Source organism: Enhydra lutris, unplaced genomic scaffold (assembly GCF_002288905.1).
Source record: "Enhydra lutris kenyoni isolate GAN:26980312 unplaced genomic scaffold, ASM228890v2 scaffoldscaffold9, whole genome shotgun sequence".
In the NCBI taxonomy this organism is placed as follows: Eukaryota; Metazoa; Chordata; class Mammalia; order Carnivora; family Mustelidae; genus Enhydra; species Enhydra lutris.
The window spans coordinates 56,424,813-56,437,194 of record NW_019154093.1 but is presented as its reverse complement, the minus strand read 5'-3'; the positions used below and the strand labels follow the sequence as shown (position 1 = coordinate 56,437,194).

The window sequence follows — 12,382 nt, the reverse complement described above, 5'->3', positions numbered from 1 at the left end:
GTCAGTACTCCCATTTCTCTTATCTCTACTTAAAAATAAACAAATAGATGTGCATTGGTAAATTTAGGCAACAGTAAAAACACTAAAATTTACATGTTGAGAGCTAACGAAGCACTCCAGACAGTGCTATTATTTAATTCTGGCAACAATAGTGCATGGAAGGTAACATTACCTTCATTTTGTAGGTTAAGAAAACTGAGGCCTTTTTTCATTTAAATATTTTTCCCAAGATGGACAGATGGACAGAACTAGAAAATGATACAGAGAAGGTAGGGGGTGGGGAACAGCAGGTAAGGAAGAGCTGTTGAATTCTGGGCTAATATGTCATGTTACACTATGCTGCCGCAAGAAATGACATTTTTATTTGTGTCAGACACATGAATATTAAAATCCATCACTTGAAAGGGAAAGCATTAATACTGTAAGTTGATCATGGGCTCCCCCTATGCTCCATGCCCATATATCCAATTGCTTACTTGACCTCACCATTTCAGTGCCCCACAGGCAATGCCAACTTAACATGCCCCCAAACTGATTTATCGTTTTCCCCACCTACATCTGCTATTCATGTCTCTCCTACCTCAAAGAACAGTGTCAACATCTACCCAGTTACAAAGAAAAATGGATTAGAAAAAAATACACAAAAACTGTTAATGGTGCTATCATCTGGGCGATTGTACTCTAGATGGTTTTTATTTTATTCTTTATAATTCTCTGTATTTTCCAGGTTCTTTTAAAACATGTACATTATAAACAAGACACATGATTATACCTTATTTAAAAAACAAAACAAAACAGAAATAAGCAGTAAAAAAATTTTTTTCACAATGCAACTTCCCTCCTCACATATAAACACTATGTATCATTTCCAACTTCTCTTCTGTGTAAATAGATTATTTTATTTTTATCCATTTCTACACAAATATGTAGTTTGGAGATATTACATACATATTTCTTCCAAGTGAAAATCTGATATATACATTATAACTCCTTTTCTTCCTCTAAACAGTATGTCTTGGAGATTTTTCCACGTCAAAACATACAGATCTCTCATTGTCTCCAATGGCTATAGATTATTGGGAGTATTGTTATGACTTCAACACAACATTTTAATCATTCCCTTGTTGCTGAATATTTAGGTTCCAGGTTTCTCATTATTACAAATAATGCTGCAAAGACTTCTTTTATACTCGTTTCAGCATTTCTTGGACACAGTTCCCCATCCCCATTTTATCATGTGTCAGGCTGGAACGCATCTTACAATTGATGGCATCTTACCACTGCTGTCAGCCAGGTGGTATTTGTTCTATTAAAAACCTTTTTTGACACCTTCTGGTAAAAGTAAAGATGTATTAGCCTCAATATATTTTAGATGAGGGGAAATAAGTAATCTTTGTATTCATGCGCATTTCAGGCATTCCTGATCTCAAGCAAATGAATAGCTACTTATAGGTGGGACGGCTGATCAGTCTGTGCATTTAAAATTTTGCTAGTTACTTCCAAACTGCCCTCCAATTAAGGTGAAACAATTTATTCAGCCATCGACTATGCTGAAGAGGGACTTTTTCACCAAAAGCCGCTATTTTAAGTTTTCGGATGCTTATTAACATAATGGTTGACAAATGGAAGCTCTTTATTGACTTAATCTTTGGTCTCTTGTACATATTGCAAATACTCTTCCCTTTTACTACTCTTTCAATTTTGTTTAGTGTCTTCCACCTTGCAGTCGTTTCTTTTATATGACATATTTGTCAATATTTTTCCCTATGCCTGCTGGAGCTTGTATCTTACTGAGAAAAACCCAAAATTATAAATAAGTTTCTTACATTTTAATCCTTGTGTAGGGGTTTTTACCTTTATCTCTTTAATCCACTTGAAATTTATTTTTGTGCGAAGTATGACATAGGTAGGGCTTTTCCCAATATAACTATTCTGTCTCCAAACCATTTCTAGGACTTTATATTTTATCTTTGATTCAAAATTATACCTTCATCATATACCAAATATTTAAATAATATTTTTTCTTTAATGTTTCACTTATCTATTTATATTTTATATATTGTTGTTTTACATTTCTAGTAAGAAATACAAACTGAATTTTCATTGTTTAAGATTTTTTTTATTTATTCATTTGACAGACAGAGATCACAAACAGGTAGAGAGGCAGGCAGAGAGCCCGATATGGGGCTTGATCCCAGGACCCTGGGATCACGACCCCAGCCGAAGGCAGAGGCATTAACCCACTGAGCCACCCAGGCACCCTTCATTGTTGTTGTTTTTTTTTTTTAATGTTTTTATTTGCATAAGAACTTCTGAATCAGTTTAAATGGCATACACTGCTATGTATACCCATTTCCCCTTTCCTAAAATAGAACCCCTGGTTTTTAGCTGGAAAGATGTCCTATGGAATAAATACAGTTTCCCGCCTTCTTGACGGGTGCTGTCAAGTACCTGTCAAGTACGGCTGTTGTAAGCAAGGGAAATAATGTACAAACACAGGTGCCATTTCTGGGACCAGTTCCTACTGTGAAGGTGTGTGACTTTCTTCTCCTCTTCCTCTCCACTGACAGCAATAGAGACAGGGTAACTGGTGTTGAAGATGGCAAAACAACAGAGACTGAGCCTCAGTTTACAACATCTGGAAAGGCACCACCACCCTGCACTGCCCACCTGAACTTTCATATGAAAGACTTGAATCTTCCACTGTTATTTTTAACCTTCTCTTACAGACAACATTAATTCTAAGTAACAAAACTGTAATTGCAACTAATTTATGAATTCATTTGAGGATAATTAACATCTGGACAATACTAAATTTTTACAAACAGGAACAAAGAATGTTGACTATTCATTCAGACATTTTAAACCCTTTATTAAAATGTGTAGTTTTGAGGATGCCTGGGTGGCTCGGGTCTTGATCTCCAGGTCCTGGGATAGAGCCCACATTGCATCGGGCTTCCTGCTCAGCAGGGAATCTGCATCTCTTTCTCTCTTTTTCTCTCTCCCCCTATGCCTCCCCCCACTGCTTGTTTTTTCTCTCAAATAAATAAAACCTTTTAAAAAATGTGTAGTTTTCCTCATCTGAATCTTGCACTTTTCCCATTAAGTTTATACCACCCAGGTGCCCCTATCTCTAATAGTTTTTCAATTAATTCTCTTGGATGCACTATCTCTACGTCACACTGCCTGAAATAATGACTATTCTCTCTCCTAAAATTTCTATTTCTTGTCGTTAAGTGATTCTATAGACAAGAGACATTTTCCTGTCTCAAATGTGGATGTTTGCCGAAGGTTTCTGGTAGACATCCTCAGCCAAATTAAACAGCTTTCTTTCTATTCCTAGCCTGACAAGATTTAAATCTGGATTGAGTGTTAAATTTTAGGAAATGTTTTTCCAGCATCTGTTGAGATTATCATGTGATTTCTTTTTTCCCATTTCATCTGCCTTTTTTTTTTTTTTTTAAAGCACAGTAATAGATTTCCTAATGTATTGAGTTACATTAATAGATTATGCTCTGGTTAAACCCCACTTTGTCATGACACATACTCTCTTGGATTTAATTTGCTAATGTTTTTTCAATGGTTACATTTGCTCCTAAGTGAGATGGGTCTATAGTTACCTTTGATGGGCAACATTATGGAATAAGCGTTCTGCTAGCCTCAGAGACCAAATTGAGAGGTATTTCAGATTTCTGTATAATCTGGGAGAGCTTAAAAAAAAATAGGAATTCTTCCTTAAATTTTCCTAAGTTATTGTTTCATTTTAAATGTAAGCATTACAAGGACCTTGTCGTCTTTTATATCTGATTAGATTGTATTAACCAACTGCTATCCACTCATTAATTTCAAACTTACTGCATTGTGATAACAGGAAGGAGCTTGCATGTAATGTCCTTGTGGCCTGCTTCTGGTCATTTTTCATGGTATTTGAAAAGCAATACTCTGTAATTCTTAAAGTCTTTGAATTACATGGCTCAAAACCAGTGTCCTCAATTTTGAACTCTTCAGCCAGTAATTTCTGAAAGGGCTGTGTTCAAATACTTAGCTCTGATTGCAAATTTGCCAGTTTCTCATCAAGTTTTTCATTATAATTTGATACCATGTTGTTGTGCATAGTTTTGTGACAGTTAATTTCTGAACTCATGTTCTTGATATTCTAAAATGTCTCTATTGTGCCCTCTTTCTTAAAACAACAGTTTAACTCAAGATCGAATTTTAAATTCAAAATAATTTTCCCATGCAACTTTAAAAATAACAGGATCTTCTAGCATCCCAACGTACAGATGACAAATCTGAGACCAATGTGATTCTTTCCCCTTATAGGTAAATTGTTTCTCTTTAGAAATTTTGAGATTGTTTTCATTATCCTGGGATTACAGAAATTTTGTGAGGATGTATTTTAAGTGCTTGTCTCCTTTTTCATTATTTTTCCTCAGGACTTCGGACTTTTAGTATGTGGTCAGTCTTTCATCAGAAGAAATTTTTTCCTATTATTTCTTTTCTATACCTTTTCTGTTCTCAACTTCTGTACCTTCTATGCAATATATACATATATTCATTGATTCAAAAATATTTACTGCGCATTTACAACGCACCCAGCACTGCGATAGATGTAGCAGTTCCAATGCTAAATTCTCTATACATATGGCTCCTAATCTCATGAAGTTTCATTTTAAATGGATGGTGTTTACCTGGATCTTCTGTCTCAACTTTTCTCATAATTTCTATCTTCTGACCTTTTCTTATATGATTCTATAAGTACCCCTCAGCTTACAATTCTAGCTCAATAATTAAATTTTCAGCCACGTTTTATTCAACTACTTAGCCTAAAATATATTTTTATTTTAGCAACTATTTTTTTTTAATTAATTAATTTATTTATTTGACAGAGAGAGATCACAAGTAGGCAGAGAGGCAGGCAGAGAGAGAGAGGGAAGCAGACTCCCTGCCGAGCAGAGAGCCCGATGTGGGGCTCGATCCCAGGACCCCGGGACCACGACCCGAGCCGAAGGCAGAGGCCCCAATCCACTGAGCCACCCAGGCGCCCCAGCAACTATTTTTTTTATTTCCAAGATATTTCTTATTACAGTTTGCACTTTTTTAAATTAGTGCAATAACCTCTAAAATTCTTTGGAGATTATAATGATACACTATATCTAAGGATACATATAAGAATAGTATAATTATTGCTAATTATTATTACATAAAATACTAAACTTACTTTAGTATTTACTAAAATATTTTAAAGTTTAAGGGTTTTTGGTTTGTTTTGTTTTTTTTTACCTGCATTATATCCCCAGGATTATTTCTGCTTGTTAAGTTTACTGTTTATCTTTCATGTTGCTCTCTTCCTTAAATATTTGTTGCTTCTGAATTGAGTATTATTGGAAAATAAGAACCAAACTTAGGGGTCAGCAAACTTTTCCTGTAAAGGGGCGGTTAATGAGTATTGTAGGCTTTGGAAGCCACATTAGGTAGCTGTCACAGTTTCTTTGTTTTCCACAACCCTTTAAAAATTTAAAATCCATATGAAAACAGGCAGTGAGTGGGAGGCTTGCAGATGGTGGTTTGTAAAACTACTGGATTTTTGCCAAAAAGTATTATTACTTATAGTTTATTTTCTCAATTTAAGTGAAATTCCCTGGCAGATTTTGATTACAAAGAACCTGGCATTTTAATTGTGTGAGAGAGGAAGGGGGTGGACTCAGTTGGAAAAATGGAAAATGGACAGCCACCAGGTTTTTCTGATTGCCTATTTTGTAAGTATGAGGACTCAAAGCCCCTTGTGGTATCCACGAAACACCTAAGGTATGACCACACTTCGATGGCTGCTATACATATATGCTCTGGGAGTCTACTACATTAGAAGTTTCACTCTAATTGGCAAACAGCAGGCTGTGTTATGGCTTTTAATTGGAGGAATATCATGGACCAAGATTCCTAAGCCAGGGACTAGTGTACTATTCAGTCCTTCAGTGACATGGCTTACCATACCAAAGCCACCCACTCTGACAGCCACCTCTAAAAATGGAGATGCGAGGGGCGCCTTGGTGGCTCAGTGAGTTAAGCCTCTGCCTTCAGCTCAGGTTGTGATCTCAGGGTCCTGGAATTGAGCCCCGCATTGGGCTTTCTGCTCGGCAGGGAGCCTGCTTCCCCCTCTCTCTCTGCCTGCCTCTCTGCCTATTTGTGATCTCTGTCAAGTAAATAAATAAAATCTTTAAAAAAAAATTAATTAAAATAAAAATGGAGGTGCGGGCACTGGGTGGCTCATTTGTTTAAGCGTCCACATCTTGATTTAGGCTCTGGTCATGATCTCAGGGTTTTAAGATCCCGGCCCCGCGTCAGGCTCCATGCCCAAGTTCCCTCTCTCCCTCTCCCTTTGCTCTCCCCCACTCTGGTCTCGCTCTCAAATAAATACTAAATAAATAAATAAAAATAAAATGGAGGCACTTCCTTAATTTTCTCTCTATGTGGACTGTGCCTCTCTGTTTCACTAAGATCTGGTTCTCTGTTTTCTGTCCTCTAGCAATGCTTCACAGCAACCAGTGTAGTTATGAATTTATTTTTATTACTGAAACTGTTTATCATTGTATACTTTCTGTAACTTTAATAGAACTTCATAAGATGTCTTTAATACAGTATGTCATCTTGATCTCGACCTCTCCCCAGATTCATAATGTCTATTCATCTAATAACTAAGCTGCTTACAGTTGTTCCCTTCTACATTCTCGGTCTCCAAGAAGGCCATCTCTTATAAACCCTACCTCAAACATAGTCTTTAAAAAAATTTTTAAACACAAACTAGGAAATCAGGAGAAGGGGAAGGGAAATGCAGAAAGAAACTAGCATAACTGCTTCCAAGGAGGCCAAATTGGTGGCAGCAGGGACTGAATTCACCACATCCAAGGGTCTATCCCTAAGCTTGCAGGCTCCCTGATTTTGTCTGCATTAACAGAGAACCAGCCAGCTCGGTAGGAAATATCGAATAAAGTCACACTGCTAATTTAAAATTCATACTGTAACTGTCACATAGACTAAAACACTTCTGCCTGCATGACTACTCCATTTTCTGTCCATCAGCAGAACACCATGGATTCCAAATTGTAATCAAAAGTTTGTCATCAATGCTTCTGAAATGTATGCTCAAAATGGTAAAAGTGGTAAATTTTATGCTATGTGTATTTTACATATACATAAAGTTTGTATTCACAGCAAGGACAACTTGGTAGTCAAAGCAAATGTCAAATAATGTAAGTCTGATAAGATAATCTGATACCAACTACTTCTAAGTAAGAACAATCTTGCCAATAAAAGAATTCTCAAACACATTTTAGCATGCATTACCAACATTTGCTCTTATAGTTCTTTCTTTCTACATGTTCATGACTTTTGGTATACAAACTGCTGCAAATATTGTTATTTTCACCTCATTCTTAGAAAGGATTAATGGTTTTTTAGATGTTACATAATATGATACCATTATAAAATATTATATTATAAAATATATTTTAGTATATTTTAGTATAGTAATTTGGTATATTTAGTATAGTAATATAAAATATAATATCTAGATTTTGTAATATTGATTATAGTTAAATCTTGGCAACTCTAGGAACCATTCTGCCTCCTGAAGCATGTTATTTATTCAAATGTTTACAGGTATAGGCAGTTAATATAAATTGTTAAAGACTGAGATACAAAGCTGGAGAAGCAGGCAAGGAACAGAACATACAGAACCACAGAGGCCGTATCACAAGAATCTGAATGTTTCACTAACATGTATAAAAAGCCAATAAAGGATTTAAAGTAGGGGAATAATATGAGAGCTTGTTTTATGGGAAAACTGTTAGATCTATTATTAGAACTTCAACTTGTAAGAATTACATAACCTAATGGGAGAAAAAGAACAAAAACAAGAACAAGGTCCAGTTTTCTGACTCCCAGAAATTTGTAACAAGTCATTCCGATGCTTTGTTAAAACATTATGGAAATTCCCCAAACCTGTGCCTGTTGACTGAAGAGCAGAAGCTCCTGCTTTAATACAGGACTTGCAGGCACTAGAAATCTGAGGCTGCTATAAGTGTTCTTGAAATGCAGTCACTGACCATTACCATCAGAATCACTTGGGTATCTATTAAAATACATCATTTCCAAAGAATATGGTCTAGTAAATCTGGGGTATGGGTACCCCAAATCCTTACTTTTACAAAATTTTAAGAATTACTGCCTTCATGTTTCCTTAGAAAAGCCTCGTCTTAACATTTAAGGTGACCTAAAGGAGAAAGACTCCAAAAAAGCTGAGAGGAATAGATTACAGAAAGTACAAAGGTCTGGATTTAGGGAAGAGCTTCATTTAAAAACTAACAGAAGGCCACCATAGCCGGTGAGAACAGCATGATATAAAGCAGAAATGCTAGGCCAGGCCTGATTACCTTGAGTAAGTGTACAGATACTAAAAGAAGCAGGTAACTAGTACTATCTTAATTATATTTTTAGAAGATTATACTTTTGTGTGGAAAACTGAATCTAGCAGGGCAAAACTAGAAACAAGATTAGTCAATAAACTACTTTAATAGTCCAGGAAAGAGCTGATGGGGACATGAACTGGGATTGGTAGCAACAGATGTGGAAGAGGGACAGATAAATTTTGGAAGTAGAAAACACAGACTTGGGTGCCTGTGTGGCTCAGTGGGTTAAAGCCTCTGCCTTCAGCACAGGTCATGATCCCAGAGTCCTGGGATCCAGCCCCGAGTTGGGCTCTCTGCTTAGCAGGGAGCCTGCTTCCTCCTCTCTCTCTCTCTGCCTGCCTCTCTGCCTACTTGTGATCTCTGTCAAATAAATAAATAAATAAAATCTTTAAAAAAAAAAAAAGAAAACACAGACTTTCTGAAAGACTGGAGGTGGGAGGTGATAAAAAGGGAAGAATATAGGATGGTCCCTAGGCCATCAGCCTTAAATAACTGTGCTAGTTGTAAATAAATTTCTTTGGTTATTATAACTACACATTTAGATTTTTTTTTAAGGTTTTATTTATTTATTTATTTATTTGGGGGGGGGGGTAGAGAGAGCGAGCAAGCGTGCTCACAAGCAGGCAGAGTGGCAGGCAGAGGCTGAGAGAGAAGCAGGCTCCTTGCAAAGCAAGGAGCCCGATGTGGAACTTGATCCCAGGACCCTGGGATCATGACCTGAGCCAAAGGCTCAACCAACTGAGCCACCCGGCGTCCCCACGTTTAGATTTTTAATAAACAATATTTGGATAACAAAAGTTGAAAGGTTATTAAAGATATCATATAAATTCTTATCATGAAAGTACTTTAAATATAAACTCTAAGGACCACAAAAATTAATCTGCCTGCAAATTAAACTGCCTATCTATAAATTACCTAATAGGATAATATAAATTTGAACTTCTAAAGTATAATAACAAAATACACTTTATTAATAATACCTTGCAAATGAGCTAATCTGAATAAAGGTTTTTACATGTTTCCCACAAAAATTACCACTTAGATGTTCTTTATCTCTTACTCTAAAACATTTATGGGGCACATCGCTGGCCTACTCAGTGAAGCGTGAGACTCTTGATCTGGCAATTTTGAGTTCGAGCCCCGTGCTAGGTATAGAGATTACTTAAAATCTTTCTAAAAATTAAATAAATAAAGTGTTTACTTAGAAATTTTGTTATAAAGATTTTTGTTACAGGATTCATTCCAAAAGTTTCAAATTTCAAATTACTAAGGATATTTTTTTAAAAAAACACCCTACTTAGTACCAAAAGAACCCACTAATTATAATCCAAAGGGTTCTGTTCTCCTTTTACCTTACACTTACACAAATATTTTTAAATAAAGGAGAAACTAAATAAATAAGAAACAAGACCATCGATCAAGTCCTATTATCCTTAAAATTTTAACTCCTGAGCACAAAGGCTTTCTAAATCCTATTTAAGTAAATACAGACTCTTAGCTAGGATCCAAATTTCTCCAGTCTTCAACTAACTTTCTCTTATTTGGCTCTAAATTCCTATAAGTGAATACAAAGGATTTAAAGCTTAAAGATAAGCAAATCTAGCCCACAACATGAGCCCATATTGGCCCCCCAAAATGTATGTTTTTTTTAAAGATTTTATTTATTCATTTGACAGAGATCACAAGCAGGCAGAGAGGCAGGCAGAGAGAGGAGGAAGCAGGCTCCCTGCTGAGCAGAGAGCCTGATGAGGGGCTTGATCCCAGGGCACTGAGATCATGACCAGAGCCGAAGGCAGAGGCTTTAAACCACTGAGCCACCCAGGCGCCCCCCAAAATGTATTTTTAAAAGCTTTGTTGTATGCAAAAAGAGAAATTACCTGTGAAATTCTACAAATGCCTATACATTCATGAACTTAATGCTTTAGAATTACTTAATATTCCCATATACTCATCCATTCAATGCTTCAAAATTTGGAGGAACTAATTTATTTCACTGAGAGTCCTCCTCTCAAAAGAGGCCGAAGTGAAGAGTCAAAGAAATAAGAGCACTACTTTTCAGTGACATAGATGGTCATGCTTCATTGAAAATAGACTGTTGATCTCATCTTCTCTTTTTCAGTATGTAAGCCTACAAATTACAAAAAGTTAAAAAAAAAAACATTCAAGAGAGAAATACTTCTTTTTTAGAAAAGTGATATGGTTTGCTTCTTGGTTCTTCAGCTAAAAACAGACATGACAAAAGAACTAACACAACTATAAAAAATTATTTGTATACAAATGTATTTTCAAGATTTCAAGATCTGACATAGGCACAAAGAAAAGGAAGGAATTGAAAAAAGTATAAACAAGTCAGTTATAGACTGACCTCAACTTGAAATAGGTTAAAAAATATTTTAGTAGTACTTTTAAAAAATGGTTGAAGTAAATATTTAATTCAACTCTTCTCAGTCATCTTGATGTATCTATGAGCTAAATGCCTACATTAAGGCAAAAACCTCATTTTAAATACTCATTTAATTGATGAATTGTTTCATTTAAAATTGCTAATCCAGGGAAAGTGTTTTTGTAAAAATCATTTTATTGCTACAAAGGGAAACATGGTCACAAAAAGCCTTTAAGCGTATATTAACGCAAATTACTATTCAATGTCCAATGCCGTAAAAAAATACACAGAGCACAAAATACTTGCCCAATTTATCTCTTCTAGGGTAAGTATTCAAAACATTAATGCACACTTGAATATATACTCCCAACAGCAGCATTTAAGTTCAAATGATTAGAGTAGATATACTAACAATACACATCTGTTATCCTTAACACCAATAAAGTAATAAAAATTAAGCTTAAAAATTATACAATTTATCTAATCTAAGTTTGATAGCTATAAAAACTAAACTAAAATAGTCTTACCTTCATCTTATTAAACAAATGCCAAACATTTAGAAATTATATAAAACAAATCTGAATGTGTGGAATGCATGCGACATGGGTGTTAATTCTCATATTTTAAACTATTAAAATTCTTACCCTTTTCCATATTAGGAGAGAAATTTAAAGCTTCTTTTAGATTTGACTAATACCTTATATTTAATTTTCTTCAGGTTGGTCAACAGGGAAGTCAACAGGCTCTTCCTTTGTTTCTTCCCCCACTGCCTCTCCTTCCCCCACTGCCTCTCCCTCCCCCACTGCCTCTCCCTCCCCCACACCCTCTATTTCCCCTGCTTCCTCTGTGTCTCCCACTCCCTCTACTCCTCCTCCTTCTCCCACTTCCTCTGCTTCCTCCGCTTCTTCTACTTCCTCTACTTCCCCCACTTCCTCCTCTTCTTCCTCCTCTTCCTCCTCTTCTTCAATAGGTTCATCAATCTTTTCTTCCTCTTCCTCATCTCCTTCTATTTGTTGATCTTGAGAATGATCTTGAATTTCAAAAGGATTCTCACCCTAAAAAGCATGAGGAAAATAGCTTTTAAAATCAGTATATTCATTTTTGTTATCAGCGAAATTTTTATTTGCTGTAACATTAAAAATAAATATAATTTGAAGCTTTTTATTTTAACTCATGACAAATCCACTAGATATTTTGTTCAGCACCTATTTCATACCAATGTGGGTATATAAATTACTAAAGTCACTACTTTACATTCCATAAACTGGAATGCTTAAAGGCCACATTTTCCTAACTGAATTTCTAAAATCATATATCTATATATGATTACATATATATAAAACCATATATATACAATCTAAATCTAAATATATATATTATATATACATATAAAATCTAAATCTAAGATCATATATATATGATTTTAGAACTTCAGTTAGGTATACACACACACACACACACACACACAAACACACACACACATATACATATGGCAAAAGCAAATACGTGGGTTTTGGTAGAAATAAAGTAT

General features: G+C 35.4%; 1 protein-coding gene across 7 annotated transcripts in view; it reads right to left on the bottom strand.

The window, feature by feature from the left end:
* Positions 1-11,147: 11,147 nt before the first annotated feature.
* Positions 11,148-12,382, bottom strand: part of LOC111143182 (zinc finger protein 326) — a 35,462-nt gene continuing 34,227 nt past the window's right edge. For all 7 annotated transcript variants that reach the window (XM_022496709.1, XM_022496708.1, XM_022496703.1 and 4 more), the window contains one exon: positions 11,148-11,906. In XM_022496709.1, the coding sequence (XP_022352417.1) occupies positions 11,556-11,906 (351 nt within the window). In that variant the 3' untranslated portion in view covers positions 11,148-11,555. The remainder of the gene's footprint in view (positions 11,907-12,382) is intronic.